General features: G+C 39.8%; 1 protein-coding gene and 1 long non-coding RNA gene across 13 annotated transcripts in view; one reads left to right on the forward strand and one right to left on the reverse strand.

Moving 5' to 3' along the window:
• The window catches only part of LOC145549073 (uncharacterized), a 138,820-nt gene that overhangs the window by 99,567 nt on the left and 14,940 nt on the right, over positions 1–24,313 (reverse strand). The gene's annotated exons all lie outside the window — the stretch shown is intronic.
• On the forward strand, positions 862–23,956 carry LOC103481788 (uncharacterized). Of its 5 annotated transcripts, none has more exons than XM_008437548.3 (4): positions 864–1,311; positions 1,459–1,589; positions 1,725–1,962; positions 4,052–6,867. In XM_008437548.3, exons 3-4 carry the CDS (start codon positions 1,845–1,847, stop codon positions 5,947–5,949), a joined length of 2,016 nt encoding a protein of 671 aa, XP_008435770.1. In that variant the 5' UTR covers positions 864–1,311; positions 1,459–1,589; positions 1,725–1,844; the 3' UTR covers positions 5,950–6,867. The 5 variants fall into 5 exon arrangements, with proteins under 5 accessions (XP_081456537.1, XP_081456538.1, XP_008435770.1 ...); XM_081600413.1 differs by adding an exon at positions 15,180–23,956 and having other exon boundaries at positions 954–1,589; positions 4,052–4,384; XM_081600411.1 differs by having other exon boundaries at positions 862–1,628.

A 24,313-nucleotide genomic window follows, 5' to 3' on the forward strand; every position in this document is an offset into this window, starting at 1 on the left:
CTATTTTTGTGTTTGAGGCCCTACTACACAATTACGATTTGTGTTGCAGAAAATATTTGCTGTACCAATTAATAGATGAGACATGCAAATATTTTCATCACATATTAGACACTAGCGTAGTGTCTAATATATTTTGTCTCCTGATCTTGAGTGGCCCAGAAGGAGAGGTATGGACGCTTAAGTGCTTGCAGGCAGCTGGCTGCAATTTGCCAAATATGGAAATAAGGTGCATGCAGAATAAAACTGCTGAGCACGGCTGTATGTTTAAAGTAAAGAAGCCATAAATGTGAAAGCCTGCACTCCGATAAAGACAAACTGTGTTTTTTGCTTTTTGGAAAACTATTTGTCTTTAATTTCCTCTAGAAATCTTGTCTGTAAAATTGGCTGGTTTGTAATAAAATCCTCACTTCATTCCAATAAGTGTGACTAGTAGAATTTTGATTTCCAGGATTAAAGGACAACTACCCCTGCAAGATCTTGAGAAAGCCACCCATGTGTTTATCTTTAGTCGAATTGATTGCTGCAGCAGCGTCCTCACAGATCTGCCTGAAAAATCAATCAGACGGCAGCAGCTGATCCAGAATGCGGCGGCTCCTTTTCTCACTAGAGCCAGGAAAATAGAGCACATCACCCCAACTCTAAAGTCCTACGCTTGCTGCCTACAGGTTGGAGAATATGCCTCAAAATTATTTTACTAATTACTGAATGGCTTAGCATCAAAATACATTAAAGACATTTTGTCATATAAACCTCAGGACTTTTGGTTCTAGTCTACTTTGCATCCCCAAAATCAGAACCTAACATGGAGAAGCAGAATTTATATTACTTTCCACTAATCTGGAACAAACTTCCAGAAACATTTTTGCATGTTTCTGGAAGAAAATTCCCTTAAATCAAGATTAAAATCTGCTTTGCCTATATTTGCCTTTAATCAGTATCAACTGGAACGTGTACTCTGCACTTTGAATTGCCCTGGGGCTGTTATACACATGAACTTATCTTGCCTTCATTGAAACATCTTTCAAAGACATATGAAACAACTCCAACTTCTATACATAAGCATAAAAGAGCTAGCAGTTACAGACATAACTGTTTCAACTATTTCTGGTTTCCATGCAAAACTCATGCGGTTCTATTTTCACACATGCGCAGAAGAGCCTTGCACTCAGCCGGACTGTCACTAGTGACCGGGAGTGTCACAACGTTAGCTTGTCTGCTAAATTCAGGCTTTACAAACCCCTTGCCGTTGGTGTTTAATAAGTGTTGTACTCTCCTCTTGACTGTCTTCGTGAGGACATGTTTCTTCGACAGGTTTGTTTTGTGCGGCTCTTATAATATACTCCCGAAACTATTTATCGGCAGTGAACGGACCGTTAGCCAACGTGGAGCTGAAGCAGCTAGCGACACAGACTTAGTTTGTGGTTCTGACGTTTAAACCTTTGAACGTTCGTGGTGTAGTGTTACAGGACGAGTCCACACTCCACGTTTTTGAGGACGCACCGGCTGTGGACACCTCCCCTAACCTTGTTGTCCACTTGAGGACAGAGAGATTTGATACAGTTGCAGTGAACCCAAAACCACTGACCAAGGTATCAGACTGTCTGCTCTCTGACTGTATCAACTGTCAGGTACAGTCAGTTGCCGTTTACTGACTGTAATCTGTTGCCGTTTACATTTTATTTTAATACACTATTTATCAAATGCTGATTTGTTTCTGATTCCAGTTTCGTGCAGCAGAAAGAAGGAAGATCCAGGTTATCTGACTGAAACCTTAACCTGCCAGGACATGTGAAGGTTGAAAAGAAGGATTGTGAAAAGGAGAATACCAAGTGGAGTGACTGAGGATGGATGAGATGATGAAGGTTGAAGCAGATGATCCTGTAGGAATCAGCTTGCAGCGCCCCGTACCTGCAGGGTCGACATCAGAACTGGAGGAGGAAACACAAGATGGCAAAGATATCGGTAAGTGACACATTTGTCTGGTTTGTAGTAAATCAACAATTATTGGGTTCTTGTGAAGTCTTGTGGCTTGTGAAGGTTAAATAAAAGTCAATAATGGGCCTTTTTTTGCACCCAGTCCACAAAAGTTGCAAAAAATGCACCGATATAGCTCTTTATTGAATTTCCACAAATCAGATAAAGGTTTCACAAATCACAATCTTGACTTAAATGATTCTGCTCTTATTATAGAACAATTTAGTCCAAATTTGAAGAGTCCAAGTCTTGTAGTTCCTGAGCTGGACCAGTTTTAACGTGATCCAGATGGAGAAATGCAGTTTGCACCATTGGAAAATAGATTTACTGTCCCTTTGATCTGTAAAACAAAACATGGCAGCTGCTGAAAATCTCATTGTTTAATTGTTGTTCAGATTTTTGGAGGGGTGTAACCGTGGAACTAACCTTGTGATCAACTGGATAGTTTTAGTTTTCCCAACCGAACCAAAAATCATTGCTCACCAGTAACCTGAACGAATTGCTTAGCAGGAAAGGAGAGTATTCAGAGAGACAGAGGCAGGGAATTATTGAGTGGTGTTGAAATGTGTGAAATGAAATGTGTGAAATGTGTGAAAGCCAAAGAACCGAGGACACTTTAATAGATTCAGTTCAGTGTCAGACCCAGTCTGTGGGAGAACTGGATGTGGGTTCTTACATTCAATGAGAGGGAACACTAAATATCATGATAAAATCGCGTCATCTATTGGATTTTATTTTATTGAGAACCTGGATTCATTTCATCAACAAATTGAATACTGTCAATAATACAATTTCACAAGCTGTGACTGAGAGAATTGGTTATAATTTAAAAACTATTGGACTTGTAAAGCAAGCCTGATTGAGCAGCTTGCCAATACAGTAGTTGTGCTCTCAGGGGACTCTTGTATGCTATAGAGCCAAAGATCACATGGGTCAGCCCTGATTGCTATCATTTGCTGGATAAGTGGAAGAGGTAAAGATAATATTTTCAATATTTTCTAGCACTGGAAGGTCGATATGTTTACAAACCACCTTGGTCCAAAGGTTGATTGTACGTCATGTGATATCATCTCCGGAACTGCAGCCTTATCACTTGGACAGCTGGATCCCTCTGGTTCAGTTCACCTTTGTTCCAAGTTACTTGATTTGTGGTTGATTGCTCTCACTGTGGTTTGATGAAAACACGTGGACTCGGAAATGGTAACTAGCTAAAAGACTAAATTATTCCATTTCAAACTTAGTCTATGTGGACCAAAGAGCTTTTATTCCTGGCCACCAAAGTTTTCTTAAAACTACGGTATGAAACTTTTATGAACAACATGTTTCTTTTACGTGTTTGTTAAAGCTATCAACACACCATGTCAGTATAACATGAGACAGATAATCTGTGAAAGAAAACTGAGCTCCTCTGCCTTCTCCTTGTGGTCAAATTGCTGCCAAAATATACCACTCCTGATCAGAAACAACTTATCAGAGCTAGGAGGAGGGTCTTAGCTGTGTCAATTATACTTGTGTACATGCTGCACACTCCTTCCCCTTTGCTCTTTGCTGTGCTACATCTAGATCCCCACACCGAAGCCCGCAATGAATGCTTAGGCTTGTTAGTATGGCCACCGATGACGGTGGAAAAACTGTTTTCTTGTAACGGTAATTTTTATCTCCATATTGAACAGCACATTTTGCACTTTTTTTATTTTCAAGATTTTGTCATTATGATTACTATTATTATTATTTGATGAGCCTGATTGTTTTGCACCTCCCTTCCTCCCACCAAGTGCCTTTTCTGGCAATTGGTGCACTATTTGTGATCTGTATGGGCAAAGCACCAGGAGTCTGTGTACTTATTAAGATTGACAAAGAAAAGCTTTTGGTCATAGAGCATCACAGTAGGCAGCTTGATTTAGTGGACACTTGAGATACAAAGAAACATGTCTGCAATTATAAATATTGAAGAGTTCTAATCGTTTCTCAAATTTCAGGAAAAGAAATGCACACTTTTAAATATGTAAAATAAGATTTCTAAAAGTAATTGTTTGTAAGCATACAATAATGTCTGTGTGTGTTTCACTGTTCCCAGTCTATCAGATGGTGGTGATTAAAGAAGAGTTTCCCTATGACTGGGGCTCCGGTTTGGACCAGCAGGATACAAACTCTAACGAGGCGGCAGTTTGCCTCTGTCAGGATGGAGAAGTGCTTACTGTGAAAATTGAAGATGAAGAGAAGCCTGACCTATCAGAACTTTGTCAATTTAAAACCAAAGACAAAAGAGACACACAATCTCAGAACAGCAGTTTATCTAAACAGATGGAAACGAACCCTGATGGAGGGGACCGTGGAGGACCAGAACCAGACAGAAATGTAGATCCGTTGTGTTTCTCTACACAAGACCAAGAAAAAGTTTGCAAACGAGGTAAAAGCTCTGAACCGTCTCTGAAACTTGGGAGTCAGAGTGGAGTTCATGCCAGAAAGAAAACATTTGATTGCAATTTTTGTGGTAAAATATTTAAACATAGGACTTCTGTTAAATTACACATGACGATTCACAGTGGAAAGTTAGAACACAGCTGTTATCTTTGTGGGAAAGGATTTAGAGAAAAGAGTTCTCTTAAAACTCACATGATGCTTCACACCGGGGAGAAACCATTTGCATGTGATGTTTGCTGTAAAAAATTTCCTACAAAGGCAAATCTGAAAACTCACATGAATGTCCATTCAGAAGAAAAACCTTTTTCATGTGATATTTGTGGTGCAATATTTAAGGTAAAGGAAAGTCTTATAAACCACATGTGGATCCACACCACAGGAAAACCGTTTGTTTGTAGTGTTTGTAGTAAGGGATTTTCACGCCAAGGAATCCTAAACAGACACATGCGCATTCACACAGTAGACAAACAGTTTATTTGTGGTGTTTGCAGTAAAGGATTTTCCCGGCAAGGGAATTTAAAGAGTCACATGAATGTTCACACAAGTGAGAAATTGTTTATTTGCAGTGTGTGCAGTAAAGGATTTTCTGAACATAGGTGCTTAAAAACTCACATGCGCGTTCACACAGGAGAGAAACCATTTATATGTGGTGTTTGTAATAAAGGATTTTCCCAACAAGGGAATCTAAAAATTCACATGCGTGTTCACACAAGTGAGAAACCATTTACGTGTAGTGTCTGCAGTCAAGAATTTTCTTTAAAAGTGAGTCTAAGAGCTCACATGTGTGTTCACACAAAAGAGAAACCATTCGTTTGTAGTATTTGTAGCAAAATATTTTCATGGAAACGGAGCCTAAAAAATCACATGCGTGTTCATACAGGTGAGAAACCGTTTATTTGTAGTGTTTGTAATAAAGGATTTTCACAGAAAGAGACCCTAAAAAGTCACATGCGTGTTCACACAGGTGAGAAACCGTTTTTTTGCGACGTTTGTAGTAAAGGATTTTCTCTAAAAGCGATCCTAAAAACTCACATGCGTGTTCACACAGGCGAGAAACCGTTTATTTGTACTGTTTGCAGCAAAGAATTTTCACAGAAGGAGACCCTAAAAAGTCACATGCGTGTTCACACAGGTGAGAAACCGTTTGTTTGTGACATTTGCAGTAAAGGATTTTCTCTAAAAGGGAATTTAAAAAGTCACATGCGTGTTCACACGGGCGAGAAACCGTTTACTTGTGAAGTTTGTTGTAAAGGATTTTTACAATCCAGAACTCTGAAAACACACATGGCTGTTCACACCGCACAGTTTAGCTGCAGTGAGTGTGGCAAAAATTTTGTAAAGGAGATACAGCTGGAGCGACACATGCGACTCCACTCTGAGGAGAGACCATTTGGTTGTGATGTCTGTAAAAACAGATTTAATTACAAGCGCTGTCTTGAAAGACACATGAAACTCCATTTAGGAGAGAAACAGTCCATGTGTGGTGTTTCCTGTGAAGCATTTTCACAACATGAAGTTCTGCAGAAACACGTCAATATTCACGAGGGCTGAAACTAACAATTATGACAACAGTCGACTAATCTTTTCAAGATTTTCTGGGTGCTCAATGATAATTTCAATTTGCAGCTTTCTGTTTTTTAATCCACAATGGTAAACATTTTGCTCCACATTCTCCCTTGTCTGTACAGCTGTGAATTTCATCTCAATGGTCATGCACTTTCACAGAAATTCAGACTTGAGTGGTGAACTTCAAAATGTTTTTTCTTAGATCTCTTGCTCCTGTTGAACATCTGAAACACTGGAGACGACTCAGTCCTGAACTTTTTTCTTTGATTACAATTTAAGGTTTCCAGTGTAATCTGTAATTTCTCAATCCTTCACTTTATTTAGGAAGATGCAAGGAAGTACATTTTAATGCTTTGTGACATATGAAAGTATGATATTAGGTCAACCATAAAAACTACAAAAAAACAAACAAACCCTAAATAAGCAGGTTCTCAGGTACTTGAAATGGGACTGATCGTTGAATTATTCAAAAAGAAGGGAATGGATCATCTTGGTTTGTTGACTTATCTGTGAAAATTCATTTTTTACATTTTTAAATAAAAAATATGATTTTCCTTAAATAAAATATAACAATTTCTTACCAGCCTCCAATTTAACAAAATCAATGTGGAAGGAGTGCATTCTCTTTATTGAGTCGTACTTTGTAGAAGAAAACGTATAGATTCACTTCTTAGAATCAAAACATTGACAATATTGGGAACTGAATGTATATATTGGTCATAGGCACTAATAGAATATATAGCAATAATTAGCAATCTTGCAAACACATTTTAATGATCAAGAAACAAACTTAAATCTACCTTAAAGCAAATTTCCAAAGGTTTTTGCCTGTGGACGAATCCTAACTCAAGACTAGGGTTATCTTTAGAAAGTAGATTCATTTAAAAAAAAAAAAATTGTAAATAGCAAAGATTTACATTTAAATGTACTTGCCACATAATTTTATCTGTCAACATGTGTTCACATGTTTCATCTGAGGATACAAATGACTAAAGAAACAGAACCTCCGAAAATGTTAACCAGTTATCAACTAGCTTTGAGTATCTATCAGACTTTGCTTTGTTTGCCCTGCTGTTTTTAATTCATGGTGTTGAATACACTTTGAAGGAAAAGTTGAGACATGGCAAAAGGACAGAATTTTGTATTTTGATGAAATGCGTCCTCCAAAGTTCTGTTTTTACCACACCTTGCCATAGAGTCTCTTTAAATCCAAATAAAACTGTACTTGGATAAATAATGGCTCATTACTTTTAAAAGTTTAGCTCCATAAAGGAGATTTGCATAATTCATTTTAGAATTTGACCTTCTGGTCCAGATGGTTAATTTTTCTGAATTTACAGACTTTGGTTAATTGGTTTTTCTCGCACATGTCCCTTGCTGTAAAGCTGCCTCAGATTTGCATTGTCTAACATTAAAGCTCAAGGTGTAGATGGCATATTACTTGGACAAGAGCCTTTTGTTGAGTGACCAAAAGACAAGTTATCGTGGAGTTTGTGGTCCACATAAATGGACAAGCATGTTGATATTAGTTTACTGCTGTTTAAGGGCTTGTTTGAAATAAAATACTTTATTCCAATATGTCTATTTTGAAGTTTTTACTTTGGTTACCCTGGTCCCGTCCTCAAACACCTCTGCCACAACCTCCGCATTCCTTCTCACTAGAGCAGTGGTTCTTAACATTTTTTTGAGGTACCGAACCCACCAGTTTCATATGCGCATTCACTGAACCTTTCTGTAGTGATAAATAAAACATAATTTTTTTCCCCCCCAAATTCAAGACATAGGGGTGACCCAACTAGAGTCTAGTGGTGACCCAACTCACCAACTAGACTCTAGTTCTAGTTCGTCAAAATATAGTCAGTGTTTTCAGCAAAGTTGAGCTGACTGTCCAGGAACGATCCAAGGTATTTAAAATTTGCCACAGTTTCAACAGGTTGGCCATTGAGAGAAACTGGAACCACTTTAAGGTCTTGTTTAGATCATTTAATTAGCTCTATATTCTTAAGAGAATGACAAATTAATAATAAAGACTTAACGGTATTCTGATTTAGTAATGTAATTGTATTGTGTTACCACCCCCACGCCACTAGAGGCAGTACCAACCCCGAAAAGATGCGACTAAGGAGCAGATTTAGAAGTACACCGAAAGTTATAGAATTTGGTAAAAACTGTGAGCTTTGCTGAAGTAATTAAAGACAAGTTCAAATCCATGCTGAGTGGAACTCCTTCAATCAGGGCTCCTCCGCAGCCCTGATTTGCTTAGCAACGTAACGTGATCCTCTGCAGCAAGTGATGGCAAAGCGGTGCGTCATCACAACTTTACACAAGTGTCTTTACCTCCGCGGCAGAGGCTGTCAGCCACTCACCTCATTTGGAAATGGGACCATTGCAATCCGGAAGTGAAGGGGGCGCTATTTCCTATATAATCCCCGTTCTCCCGTTTAAATTTTCTTTTGAAATCTGTGATATAGCTTCATCTTTAGGAAGAAGTTTCACTCTCAGCATGTACTTCAACTTCTCTTTTTTATTTACTTCAGCGCAGCTCAAAGCTTTTAACAAATTCCGTAGCTTTCTGTGTACTTCTAAATCTGGTTCTTAGTCGCATCTTTTCGGGCCTGCCACTGCCTCTAGTGGCGTGGGGGTGGTAGCACAACTAATATAATTATGTCACTAAACGAGAATACCACAAAATCTTTATTATTTACAATTAATTTCGCAATTACTGGCAACGTGAAAGATAAATTATCTTCTAAAATAACATATTTTTCTTCAGGATGTAGAGCTAATTAGGTGACATAAACAACACCTTTATACATTATAAATAATATCTATATATCCAGGGGTGAAAGTAAGGGGGTACGGCAGGGTACTGCATACCCCTAAAAGATTTAGCGGGGGTACGCAGTACCCTCAAGAGAGGAGCGGCTGTCTGCTGTAAAGAATGAATGGATTCACTGTGCAGCTGTGAGTTCACCCACTAATCAGCCGTGACTGATTTGTTTTTCAACAACAATCTAAAACACGACTTAATCAGTTAATGAATAGCTTTTTTTCCTCATTTCATATTGTTTCTGAACTGTTCGTGCTTTGCTAGAGCAGCGGTGCAACATGTCGATTGCGGAAGGTTTTGACTCGATCTCGACATTAGATGACAAACTGAACACCGCCAGGACGCTGAGACCAGCACGTCCTCTGACTCCTTATCAAAACGTTCGTAACTTTATTAAAGAACAATAACAAAAAAAATCTACAAAACGTGTTCAAATTAATGACCCAACAACAACAATAATCTCAGTGATTATTGTTTCTACAAGGTGTTGCTCAATTCTGTGCGCTTTGGTTCCATTATCAAAATAACGAGCAGAGCAGGAGTTTAAAATTAATTAATCAATGTGTTCATGAGAGGCTTATTAATGATCGCAAAATAAATAAAGCCTGAAAACCTGATATCGTAACGGACTGAATGTTATGTTTTTAACGTAATCTCTGGTTGGCTTGTGGAGCGCAGGAGGTTGCCATAGCAACGGGTGTGCTTAAATGACAGACAGAGACGGAGAGTAAAAAGGTGCGAGTGGTTTAGAGTTGATCATCTGTTCGGGTTATCTTTGCTTACCTTTGCTTACCTTTGCCTTGGCTCATCACAGCCGTTGTAGTTTCTGAACGTTCAATAAACGACAAACTTGGACTAATTACCTCGTTCTTTGTGAGTATACATCATTTACAACAAACACCAAACACTGTAAATATATTTCATTAAGTATTTAACAAACAAATGGCTTCTACCACGATAATTATGTGAAATTAAATTAATTGTCTAATATAAAAAAATAGTTTGGTGCTTTGAGCTCAGAGTCTGAGAGGCTTTTCCTTTATATCAAACTTTTTTTTGCCTCTTATTTAGTGGAAATATTGATGTTGATGATACTTTCTCCAAAATAATAACCTTTCAACCTTTATAGCTCCACTGTTGAAAATGAGGCTCCAACATTCACAAATAACATTGAAATAAAACCCAGTCCAACATCTGGTTTGAGGTGATCCCTCTGGAACCTGTTGGAGGAAAAATATCCCAACTTCAGAAGATGAGTTTTTAACCTAACAAAGCTCTGCGGTACTTCCTGTCAGTATGAGAGTCAGGGTGAGGAGGCATCATGTTAGGAAGAGAAGTGGAAGTTGCAGGATCTTCAGAACAAACAGGTCATGATGCTGGGCTACTGATTATCCCTCTGTCATGGACACAGGGTCAACATAACCAGTTTAAAAGATAAAATGAACGGTTATATGCCAGACATGGAAAACTGGGATGCACTCCATGCCATGATGTTCAGAATTTAGGTCTCATGGCATCTCATCTAACCGCTTGCGCCCCACAAACCCAGCAGAGATTAGTTAAAAACACAAAAGATTCAGTCCGTTAAGATATTAGGTTTTCAGGCTTCATATTTACTGCTCTGCTCATCAGGATCTTTGAGTCTCTATATTTTTGTAATGGTACCGAAATGCACAGAAATGCACACACCTTGTTTAAACAATAATTACTGTGATTATTAATTTTGTTGGGCCATTAATTTGAACAAGTTTTGTTAATAACATGTATTGGATCAGAGGACATGCTGGTCTCAACATCCTGGAGGCGTTCAGTTTGTCACCTACTGCCGAGATCAACTCAAAACATTCCGCGATCGTAATTGAGCCCTATTGATTAAATATGACTGTAGTTGGAAAACAAACATCAGCGGTAGCCAGTGGTGGAGAAGTACTCAAAAAATGTACTTAAGTAAAAGTACAAATACACAGACAAAAATGTACTCAAGTAAAAGTAAAACTACCACATTAACATTTGTCCATCCATCCATCCATTTTCTTGCACCCTTTTTCCCTCAGTGGGGTCGGGAGGGGTCATTAACATTTGTAGTTAAGTAAAAGTAAAAAAGTACTGGCTTTTAAAAACACTTAAGTATTAAAAGTAAAAGTACTTGCTGAATGGATTACCTAATCGCTAATATCATTAAGTGTACCGATCGTATTTAATTTTAATACATTAGAAATGTGCCATTTAATGAACAATGTCACAGATAAAGCATGTTTTTATTATGTTTACTCTGTGTAACATAGTTTAGACTTAGATATGTGATTCTATGCATCATAATTTCAGGGATGGAAACATCTCGTCTCCTGTCCTAACATAGCATGAACTTCACTTTTTTTCACTGGTGGCTTTTATTTTGAAAGAAATCCAACAGAAAGGGGATGGAAAGAAGGTGGGTGGGAGAGGACATGGAACTAAGGAGTCACATAGCAGAATTGTAGTCAAGACGACCTACCCAAGAAGACCAAGTCAAGACCAGCACCTCGCGCTACGTGACACAAAAAATTTAGTTTACCTATCAAAATTGCTTCTCAAATGGATCTGAAAGATCCACATTTCCATAAAACTCCTAGATATTAAATACTTAGAGCTGAAATAAATTTAATCGGTAAAGATCCATCCAGAAGAATCGGATCGTTCCTGAATGTCATATCAATGCAGACTTTGGTACCAGCGTTGTCCCATATATGCGACACCTCAGTCAACATCTCCACACAATAATTCAGCGCATGAGTGACAACTTTTCTCATCGCAGATGCAACATCAGTCAGTACAGCTAGCTTTGCTAGCATCACGTCCACGGAGCTTAACTTTCTTTAAGCTTTCCTTCCAAGTGACCAAGGGCGTAGGAACAAGTTTATCATTGGGGGGGGGACACATATCGGAAACTTGAAAGATGCGTAAATAGCTTGAGCAAAAATGTCAAACAATGGTGTCATCAATGTGTTACTCTAATCTGACCCTTTGTAGCCCATAATCTAACTATTTACAATCCAATAATCAGATTAAAATTACGTATCCAAGTTAAGTATTTGTGATTATTTTCAGAAAACACATATTGTTGCTTTCTTCTTTTTCCTTGGGGAAATAGGTTTCATATGTAACAACAGCGACACAAACGTAAATGATGGAGGGAAAAGAGAGGCACATTTTATACCTGATGGATGAATTTTTCATTGAGTGATCAAATTACTCTTTCAAAGTAACTATGCCATCCATGGCAATAAACTACCTACACTATAAATCATATGTGTGTAGACCTGTCACAATAACAAATTTTGATTTTTGATAAACAATATTATTGTTGTTTTTAGACCATTTTTAAGTAATAAATGTTAATGGGAAAATTATAATGCAATCTGAAAGATCAGTAAACTTTAAATTATAATGAGCATTTAACACTGCAACTGGAAGGCATCTTAAATATCCAAAATAAATAAACAAAATGACAAAAATAAAATGAATTTTGAAGTCTTTGTAAATAAAATGTTCCTTCAAAAAAAGGTTTAGCTGAGACCAAAGCACCAACCTGAAAGCTTTTATCATACAGTTTTTTGTAGAAAGAAAGAGAAATAAAAAGATCATGCTAATGGAAATTATTGAATTTGTTTTAATTTATCATGAGCACGTAGCACGGTTCATTGTGCGCGTTGAAGCGAACACGCAGCGGCACGAGCTGACGCCGCCGCATGCGCAGCGTGTTGCAGCGCCTCGTGCATCTCTGGATCTTTGCAACTCAGTGCGGATCACGCGCGCCGCTCTCCCAGGCGGCTCCAATGTAAACCTTAACTAAAAACCTTGGGGCTGGTACAGTTTATAATCAGTTAACTCACACATTGTGATTAACATTAGAGTTGCTACCTGTAACTACCCTGGCTCCCTGGCTGGGCTGGCAGTTTTGGCGGTTCTGAATCGCTGCCAACAAAAAACTCCGCTTCATCTCCAAGACAACGAACAAAATGAGTCCAGTTTTTGGCTTTTCCTTGCTCTCTGTAAAATAAGTGGTATTTCAAAAGAGCGGGAGAAACATATTTTTTTATCAATAAGAATTTTTTGTTGCTACGCTGTTAATCTGTTGCTAAGAGATGATCGCGTTTTCTGGTAACCAAGCTCCACAAAGTTCCATAAAGTAAACGTCTGAGAGAGAGCAGAAGAAATCCTATGTTTTTTGAACAATAACAATTTTTGTTGCTAATCTGTTGCTAAGAGATGAGTGTGTTTACTGGTAACCAAGAGCCACAAAGTGAACTTCAGATTTTCACTCTTGCGAAATTTGCCAACGGTAAATGTTTTGTATCTAATCAGGTAAGCGTTATTTCGAAAGAGCTTTTGTTTTATAAACTACTTGTTATTAATTTGGTTTTAAGAGATAAGCGGGGGTTTTCTGGTAACGAACTGCCACGAAGTATTAATCGAGATTTTTACTTTTGTGTTCAATGTGTGTTTAATATAGCCTATTTGCCATTAATGAGAACAAAAAAAACTTTTCTGCAAAATTGACCAACTGCACAATTCTTGTTAGTGTAAAATAAGTGGTATTTCAAAAGACCGGGAGAAACATTATAATTTTTTTATCAATAAGAATTTTTTGTTGCTACGCTGTTAATCTGTTGCTAAGAGATGATCGCGTTTTCTGGTAACCAAGTTCCACAAAGTTCCATAAAGTAAACGTCTGAGAGACAGCAGAAGAAATCCTATGTTTTTTGAACAATAACAATTTTTGTCGCTAATCTGTTGCTTAGAGATGAGTGTGTTTACTGGTAACCAAGTGCCACGAAGTGAACTTCAGATATTTACTTCAGCGTAATTTGCCGACGGTAAATGTCTTGTATCTAATCAGGTAAGCGTTACTTCAAAAGAGCTTTTGTTTTATAAACTACTAATTTGGTTTTAAGAGATAAGCGGGGGTTTTCTGGTAACGAACTGCCACGAAGTATAAATCGATATTTTTACTTTTGTGTTGAATGTGTGTTTAATATAGCCTATTTGCCATTAATGACAAAAAAAAAAACTTTTCTGCAAAATTGACCAACTGCACAATTCTTGTTAGTGTAAAATAAGCGGTATTTCAAAAGAGCGGGAGAAACATTATAAATTTTTATCAATAAGAATTTTTTGTTGCTACGCTGTTAATCTGTTGCTTAGAGATGATCGCGTTTTCTGGTAACCAAGTTCCACAAAGTTCCATAAAGTAAACGTCTGAGAGACAGCAGAAGAAATCCTATGTTTTTTGAACAATAACAATTTTTTGTTGCTAATCTGTTGCTAAGAGATGAGTGTGTTTACTGGTAACCAAGTGCCACGAAGTGAACAAAAAGCAGAGCACAAACATTTCTAATGTAACTATTGCCCACATTAAAAGTAGGCTTTTTCCTAAAATAAGCTTTTTAGCTATTTTGTTTATTTATTAACCATGTTTAGCACACTGAATGGAGGAAGTCAATGTAAGACAGCATGCTAGTTATAGCCCACATGCCACTGGCTGCATTTAGGCTAATATTACCATTATTCGATCTTGATATTGCATAATGTTTTGTGATACCAAGTATAGGCTACAGAACAAAGACAGAAATATTTACAAAAAGAGATGTTTAAGCAGAATCATTGCAAAGGCAGAAATGAGAAAAAAACCCCACCATTTATCTTAAACTCCTAGAACTGGCTTTAATTCTTGAGTTAAAGGAATTCTATTAAAAAACAGAAACACCTGCTTTACAAGCAGACTTAAAATGTTCCTTTCTGTGAGCACCCTATGTATCATCTGATATTGTTCGGACAGGTTCAGATCTGATATCACTTGCCTTGTTAAATTTCCTGTTCCCAAGTTCTCTGACGAGGCCCAGAAATTTGATAACGAGTCAGATTTCTAAGTTTTAAAATGTTATCAGAAAGGTAGAAAGTTTGCAAATTATTTTCCTTACACATTACAGTTATGCAGCACTTTGTGTTGATCTGAAGTAATCATCTTTGTTGTAAAATATCTTGGAATTTGTGGCTGCAGCATTGCAAATGCTAGAAATAGTTATGGGATGTAAGCACTTCTGCACATCATGGTGCAGAAGTGCTTACATCCCATAAGCACTTCTGCACCTTGAGCCCTAAATATTGTATGTTTATGTTATTTCCCTCAGTTACTCAACATATACTGTTACAGAAACTCACAGTTTCAGTGTTGGGGTCACATTGTATTTGGGAAACGTTTGATAGTTGTGCACATACGAAAAAAATAATGTAGTTTACTACTAGGTGAAACGCTAGTTAAAATCAAACCTACTTAGAGATACTCAGACAATGTGTATATATATTTATTCATATTTATATAAATTCCCTTCTCACCCTTCCGCAGGTGGACTCTTTCATCCACTGAGCGCGGGTCCTCTACCAGAGGCCTGGGAGCTTGAGGGTTCTGCACAGTATCTTGGCTGTGCCTAGAACCTGACATCTCTGGACTGAGATGTCTGATGCTGTTCCTGGGATCTGTTTTAGCCACTGCTCCAGTTTGGGGATGACTGCCCCGAGGGCCCCAATGACCACAGGCTAGACTACCACAGGTCCCTGCGCTCCTCGGCCCTGTAGATGCAGGGTGAATCCTAGCAACCTGCAGCCTCTTTGCCGGGAGCACCGGATGCCACCTGATGGTGTAGACCCGCCGATTTCTGCCAGGATCAGTTTGGTAAATGCCAGGTCGCTAACAAATAAAACTTTCGTCATTAGGAATTTCTTTTCCTCTTATTGATTGGATGTTTTATTAACAGAATCATGGACAAGTGGTTTGATGACTCCAGCATTTTTAATGAACTTGTACCGCGGTACTGCGGCTATTTTAATGCTCCAAGGATGTCAGGGTCCGGTGGAGGTATAGTGACTGTTATAAGCAGTTTTACTTGTAAACAGTTGCCTCTGGCCTCGTTTAGTAGATTTGAGATCAGCCTATTTGAACTCGGCAGCTCTCACACTGTGCTGTGTGCGGCGGTCTATCGGCCACCGAAGTACAACAAAAACTTTATAAATGACTTTTCTGATTTCCTGGCTGATATTATGCCAAGGTATGACTGAGTTCTCATTGTTGGTGATTTTAATATTCTTGTCTGTCGTCCTACTTCACCTATGGCTCAGTCATTTCTTAATGTTACCGATTCTTTTAATTTTGTGTAGTCTGACTGGTGCTATCCATGAGCATGGTCACAGTCTTGATCTGGTTTTATCTTATGGTCTACCAGTTTGTAATTTAGTGATTGGTGACTCATTATTTTCAGACCATATGCCTGTTTTATTTGAGATAACGCTGTCCTGTGCTAAAGCTAAAGCATGCACTGCAGCTCGGTTCTATCGTGCTCTTAACCCTTCTACTGCTGGTCAGTTTTCTTCTGTTTTTAATCAATTTATTGGTGTATAAAGTGCTTCATAAATAAAGTTGGTATGGGATGGTATGGTACTGTGGTTTTCACCTTCCAGGCCTTTTCCAGTTCCTCTCTGAGGCCCTGGTATTTCTGCAGTTTCTCGTGCTCCTTTTTCCTGATGTAGTCACTTGGTACTGCCACATCCACCACAACGGCTTTCCTCTGTTGTTTATCCACCACCACAATGTCCGGTTGGTTCGTCATTACCATTTTGTCTGTCTGGATCTGGAAGTCCCACAGGATCTTAGCTCGGTTATTCTCCACCACCTTTGGGGGTGTTCCCCACTTTGATCTTCCAGTCCATATTCTGCAGATGTTCCTGTACACTATGCCTGCCACTTGGTTATGTCATTCCATGTATGCTTTCCCTGCTAGCATTTTGCACCCTGCTGTTATGTGCTGGTCTGTCTCAGGGGCCTCCTTGCACAACCTGCACCTCGGGTCTTGTCTGGTGTGGCAGATCTGAGCCTCTATTGCTCTGGTGTTTAGGGCCTGTTCCTGTGCAGCCAGGATGAGTGCCTCTGTGCTGTCCTTGAGTCCAGCTTTTTCCAGCCATTGGTAGGATTTCCTGATATCAGCCACTTCAGTTATTTGTCTGTGGTACATCCCATGTAGGGGCTTGTCCTCCCATGATGGTACCTCCAGCACCTCATCCTCTGTTCCCCATTGTATGAGACATTTATTGAGCACATTGCCTGTTGAGATCTTGTCCTTGGTGTATTTATGGATCTTGGATGTTTCATCCTGGACAGTGGCTCTCATACTCACTAGTCCTCTGCCTCTTTCCTTGTGGCTAGTCTCAGGGTGCTGGATTTGGGGTGGGACCCTCCATGCATGGTTAGTAGGTTCTGAGTCTTAACATCCGTGGTGTTCATCTCCTCCTTTGGCCAGCTAATTATTTATTTATGTATTTATTTTTATTTATAACAGACAGAAAAGACAATCAAGAAAGAAAAAATAAAATAAAATAGAATGAAACAGACTAGAGAAATAAGAGGTAAAACAAATTATGCCCAAGTGACATGCACATTTTATATTTTCTGTTTGAAAAGGAGCAGAAGATGTAATATCTTATAATGTCTTGCCCCTTTCATACTTATCAATTTATAATCAATTAACTGTCAAAACATCAAAACGAGACAACTTGTTTCCATTTTACATGACATTTAAAGATGTCTCATTATTTAAAAAGTATTTATATCATCAATAGTATTTACAGACTTTAAAACAGTCATCTTATAGAACATTTTGCAATAAGCTCCTTTTTAATCAGTTTTTTAAGCTGGTTTAAAAAACCAGCTTTCAAAAACTTTCAGTTCAAAAACTTTTTTGAACTCATCATTCAATCCATTCTATACATCTACTCCACGCACCGATAAACAAAAACTCTGCATGGTTGTTCTAATACATTGTTTTTTAAAATGTCCATCACCTCTTAAATTATAACTTCCCTCTCTGTCACAAAACATTTTCTGTATATTGGGTGGAAGTTGCTGATTTCTGACCTTAAACATGAATTGTACAGTTTTAATATTTCAGTATTCTGGGACCTTGTTGCTCTGCTTGGGTTCCCCAAGGTTCAGTTTTGGGCCCAACTCCTCTTTTTACTGTACATACACCCAATAGGTTTTATTTTAAATCGCCACAGTAAAGGATTCCAAAAAGGTTTGGTTCCCTCAATTTAGAAAACTCAAGGAATCACCTGCCTTATTTACCTTCCTTGTTCCTCGTTTAGTCAGAATGCTGGATTTGGGGTAGAGCCCTCCATGCATGGTTAGTAGTTTCAGAGTCTTAACATCCGTGGTGTTTATCTCCTCCTTTGGCCAACTAGCTATTCCTGCAGGATCTCTGATTACTGGTAAGGCGTAGCTGTTTATTGCACTGATCTTGTTCTTGCCATTGAGCTGGCTTCTCAGGACTTGCCTTATTCGTTGGAGGTATTTGGCTGTGACTACTTTCCTTGTGACCTCATGGAGGTTGCTATTTGCTTGTGGTATTCCCAGGTACTTGTAACTGTCCTCAATGTCTGCCATTGTTCCTTCTAGGAGTGAGACCCCTTCTATGTGGACGACCTTCCCTCCATCCGACCACACTTCTCTAGTCCGAATAACATCCCAATGTCAGTGCTGTAGATCCTGGTGGTGTGTATTAGTGAGTTGATGTCTCGCTCGCTCTTGGCGTACAGCTTAATGTCATCCATGTAGAGGAGGGTTAGGGTAACATTAATGGTGGCCCCATTCTTGAGTCGGTATCCGTAGCCAGTCTTGTTGGTGATTTGGCTGAGGGGGTTTAGATGCAGAACAGCAGTGGACCCTTGTGCAAGTGGTTTGCAGTTTGCATTATATATAAATAAAAAATAAAATAAAAAAACAAAACTGCAACTGCAAACCAATTGTGCAAGTGGTTTGCAGTATATATTCAAAAAAAAATAAATAAATAAATAAAAAACTGCCCTGAGACAGACTGGCGACCTGTCCAGGGTGTACCCCGCCTCTCGCCAGGAACGTTAGCTGGAGATAGGCACCAGCAACCCTCCCAACCCCACTAAGGGACAAGGGTGTAAAGAAAATGGATGGATGGATGGAATAAATAAAAAACTGCCCTGCGACAGACTGGCGACCTGTCCAGGGTGTATCCCGCCTCTCGCCCAGAACGTTAGCTGGAGATAGGCACCAGCACCCCTTCCCAACCCCACGAAGGGACAAGGGTGTAAGAAAATGGATGGATGGATAAAAAACTGCAACTGCAAACCAATTGTGCAGTTTGCAGTATATATATTAAAAAATAAATAAATAAAAAAACCTGCAACTGCAAACCACTTGCACAAGTGTTAATCAAATGGGGCAGAAATCAAAAACTCTGGAAAGAATCATAATTCTTTCCAGGAAACTCTCTGCCCCCACTGCTGTTCTGCATAGATCTGAATCCCCTCAGCCAAATCACCAACGTGAGCCATCCCGTCCTTCTAAACAGACTCCAGGATGGTGGCTCATGGGATCCTCCCGGTCAGAGCCGTCATGCACTCCCGCGACATCTGCCCCCGACCCGGAGTCGGTTAGGCACCTTCTGTGGGAGTGTAGCGCTGCTGTGGACCTGTGGGCAAAGGCCGGCTCCTTGCAATTCCCATACTTGCCAGTAAGGGAGGCTAGCCACCATATGGACCTCCAGAAACCTGCTGGTAAGCAGGCGCAGGCAGATGCCCACCCACGTTTCTGTGATCCGAATGGTGGCAAAAAAAAAAGAACATACAGAGCTACAGGTGGCGCACCTGTAGCTCAAGGACACAGGCACAAAGAAGAATCGCCTGCGCCTCTTTGGACGAAGGAGCCGGCGCTCCACGGACAGAGGCCCCAGCAGCAGCGGCCTGGCTCTCCGGGTGAGGTAGGTGGGAAGGAGCAATGAGGGAGGAAAGCCCCTCTAAGCACCATCGCTGTTTGGAAGAACGGGATGGCTCCAAACTTCAACCAGACTGGCCACGGATACCGACTCAAGAATGCAGCCACCAAAAGTCTCCTCCTCTACATGGATGGCATCAAGCTGTACGCCAAGAGCGAGCGAGACATCGACTCACTGATCCGCACCACCAGGACCTACAGCACTGACATTGGGATGTCATTCGGACTAGAGAACTGTGGCGGATGGAGGGAACGTCATCCACACAGAAGGGGTCTCACTCCCAGAAGGAACAATAGCAGACATTGAGGACAGTTACAAGTACCTGGGAATACCACAAGCAAATGGCAACCTGAATGAGGTCACAAGGAAAGGAGCCACAGCCAAATATGAGGGGGTACCCAAAAGTTTCCAGAATGACGCTGCTGCACGCGCAGTTTTCGTAGTACACGATACTGCCTCTAGGTTAGCGGTTCTCAACGTGGGCGGTGCCGCCCCCCAGGGGGCGTTCAGAGGACGGCAGGGGGCGCTGGCAGACATTTTTTCAAAAGGGGGGCGCTGGGATGCCTTTGGGGGGCGTTTAGTCGAAGGTTAACTTTACACCTTAAATGCACAACAATGCCAGTTTAGACTTTGAGCAACTTGGTAAAACTGTATTGTGTAACATTAAACCATTCTTGGCTGCAGCTGTATTGATGGCAGCTCTTCTTCTATTCTAGCGGTTCTCAACGTGGGCGGTGCCGCCCCCCAGGGGGCGTTCAGAGGACGGCAGGGGGCGCTGGCGGACATTTTTTCAAAAGGGGGGCGCTGGGATGCTTTTGGGGGGCGTTTAGTCGAAGGTAAACTTTACACCTTAAATGCACAACAATGCCAGTTTAGACTTTGAGCAACTTGGTAAAACTGTATTGTGTAACATTAAACCATGCTTGGCTGCAGCTGTATTGATGGCAGCTCTTCTTCTATTCAGTATTTGTAGCTTCTGTTAGCTTCTTGGCGCAGCTCTGTTCTTCTTCTACTGGTAGCTAAAATCACGATACTCTCGCTGTGTATCCCTCTGAAAAATGAACCCATTTAAATAAATAAATCAAGAAATCCCTCCATGGGTGATACCACGATAGAGAGCGTTCATTTTATAGCCTTAACACCGGTGCTGTAAGTGGTCCGGTATGAAACTGGTGTGATAGAACAACACAGCACTTTTAAATTTCAATAATCAGAATGCAGTATAGCCTATATGTGCTGCATCGCTTTTCCCCATCGATAATCTTCCCGACCGCCGAGCACCTTGGGGGCTTAAAAAAAAGACGCGCACATTGCGCAAAACTCTGAAACAGGAGAAGCGGGACATAAAACGGAGCGACGAACTAGATGTGAATTATGGCATAAAAACAGAGAATCCGACACTGAATATTGAAAAAAATCAACACATGATGTGAAACACATGACGATTAGACGGCGCAGCAGGTGATGAGTGAAAATTACTGACGGTGAGCGTCAATAAATGATCAAATAAATCTAGCAACAGGAAAGAAACTAAAGTGGACATAGCAATAAACCAAGAGAGGATAATACTAATCAAAGGAAACTAAATGGAAATGAATGAAGAACAAAATGCAAGAATTAACTAAGAAACTAAAGTAAATACAGAGGAATAAACTGGTATGGCAAGACCTTTCGAGCAATAATTAATACAGAGGACTGTATGGCAAGAATAAACAGACACTATTTCCAGATAAAGGTAAAATATTGTTGAAATGTCATGGGTTTGTTGAGACCACATCTGGTACTGAGAATAAATATATCTTACAGACCATAACAGTAAAGAACTGATCACTTATTTATGTTTTTAATTAGCTTTGATATATTTATTTCTTCAATATTAATTTTGATGACTCCATGACACTTTCAATTTGACTCATTAGGATTTGATTAAGAACCAGATTTGTTCTTTGTAATTTCTGTCCAGTAAAACTATTAATCTTTAAATCAATAGTCAGGTCTATATAAAGATATAATCCATGTTTCTGTCTCATATTTGTATGGCATTAAAAGGACCTGGAACTTTTGTTTTTCCACTGAAAGCTCTGGTTTGCACAATAAATGCCATGTGGGTGAAGTTTCAAGTTAAAATTTCAAGTTAAAATTTGTAGCCGTCGTTTTTCTTCATGGAGAAGTTCGCGTGGCAGGAAAAAAGCATCGGAAACCGTTCAAATGTTAAAGACCGCTTACAAGGATGACGTCATGTGTCAAGCTCAAGTTTACTCGCGACTCACCCGCTTTAAACTTGTGATTCACCCGCTTTAAAAATGGTGAATTGTCAATTGATGATCAACCGGTTTTTTCTGGTTGATCATCAACCTGTGAGCTTGACACAGCGTCATCCTTGCAAGCGGTCTTCAACATTTGAACGGTTTCCAATCCTTTTTTCCCGAGCAGGAAGCAAAGCTTCAGCCGCGCGCTGCTCATAGAACTTCTCCATGAAGAAAAACGACGGCTGGACAAAACAGCTTACAAGAAAATTTACTGCGGGTAGATGAAACCTTCCACATCAACGCTGCTTGGTACACTGATTCAGAAGGCGTGGTTGAACAAATACCTAGAGGCAGAATCGTGTACTACAAAAACTGCGCGTGCAGCAGTGTCATTCTGGAAACTTTTGGGCACCCCCTCTTACCTCCAACGAATAAGGCAAGTCCTGAGAAGCCAGCTTAATGGCAAGAACAAGATCCGTGCGATAAACAGCTACTCACCAGAGTAATCAGAGACCCTGCAGGAATAATCAGCTGGCCAAAGGAGGAGATGAAGACCACCGATGTTAAGACACTCGGAAACTACTGACCATGCATGGAGGGCTCCACCCCAAATCTAGCATTCTGACTAAACACGAGTCATAGGGAAGGTAAATAAGGCAGGTGATTCCTTGAGTTTTCTAAATTGAGGGAACCAAACCTTTTTGGAATCCTAAACACCTTTATTGGAAATAACAAACTGTTCCACAAACAGGAGCCATAATACTGGATGGATAATAAATGACTAAAACTATATGATCACGTAAAAGGTTAAAATAAGATTCATAAATATATATGTATAGAAAACAACAAGGAAAATGACAAAACAAACCCTAATTGATTTCTATTTGCTTTTTCTCTTTCTCTCTGTCTGAGCCTCGCGCGGTGCATCTGACCTCTGACCTCAACTCTTCCCATCTGTCCTCCCATGGACCAGATGATGTCCCTCCTACAAAACCAGCCGATGAAAATGATCGAGGAGATCTGGAGGATCAAGAAGACAGAAAAGACCTCCATCACCTCCAGGGGACAACTGTCAGTCTCCTGTTTAGCATTTGGACTGAAAACTGTGTGAGACTGAGCTTTAACAACCTCCACTGGTCTGCTGTCCAGTATCAGCGTAGAGGAAGAAAAGCTAAACATACTTCAGAGCTGTGAGAGAAGACGACTCTGAACTGTTGACGCTTGTTTCATCTGTGGACAACATGGACATTTCCTGAGGGACGATCTGGACAACCCAAAGATCCAACACCAGAACCAGTTGGACTGACAGGAAGCCAAGAGGAAAGAGACGGGGGAGGATTTGGCTGCAGCAACGCCGAGACCGAGTGGGGGAGAGGGGCGAGAAGGAAGGAACAACATGAATCCACATCAACCACTGTGAAGGACGTCCTGCCTGTAACATCCATCTAGATCACGACTTTAAATCTGAAACAACAGAGCAATAGAGTGAGCAGCAAAACTTCACTCTACCAAGTATCAAGTACTTCAACTTTTGACACCAAAGAGGACAATGTCCAGAGCAACAGCTAGTTTAGATGTTTCTGAAAGGCTCTCCACTCAAAGAACTATTGCTGGTCCACTGGCGAGTGACCGAAGCAGAGAGTGAAGATTTATACTTTTATGACATGAGGTAACAAATCCTCCTGAGCAGGCGATCAGTGTTCCTGCTTCTACGCTTTACCTACTTTCCAGATGGAAAATCTGCGCTTTGTTGGGTTTTGAACGGACACTTATCTATACCTTCACTGCACTAATGTAATTTTTTTGTTTTGTTGGGTTTTCTAGAAAACACATGAAATTGGGTAGCTTAATTATGATCATTCTTAGTTGTTTGACTCCTAAGGATGTTTAAGAATTTAGAAATTCATTCTTCTACACATAAGAGAAGTCAATTTAAAATTAACTTTAATGTGTGTAAAAGACTCATGTGTTGTCTCTGCCTGGCAGAGCTTTCCATCCAGAATTGCTTCATGATTGATTGTCCTACAAGCTCTCTGTATTGTGCATAATTCATAAATAAACCTGATTGAGTGATTTTACCTGAACAGTGCTTGGTAAGTTTTTTTCCACAACAATGGACAAAAACATTAAAGGTTTTCAAGTAAAAAGCGTGGCAGTTTTAGCTAATGTTGGACCCATGAGCCAATGCTAACATTAGCATATTAGCCTGCAAAGACTTTTATGCCTCATCTTTTCAAAGAAAAATTAACCTGTAACCATATATGCGAGTAGTAAAGGCAGACATGACACATGAAAATATACGACGAATAACTCACCTTTTAAAGAAGCTCTGTTTCTTCCAATAGAAGCTTCCCGCACTTTACTGCGCATGCGCACCGCTGAGCTGAAGCATTCACTCCAGTGACAAAAATAGTCAAATCCAGTTTACTCAAAAT

The sequence above is a fragment of the Poecilia reticulata genome, chromosome 19, assembly GCF_904066995.2.
Source record: "Poecilia reticulata chromosome 19, P_reticulata-male-v2, whole genome shotgun sequence".
Classification (NCBI taxonomy): Eukaryota; Metazoa; Chordata; class Actinopteri; order Cyprinodontiformes; family Poeciliidae; genus Poecilia; species Poecilia reticulata.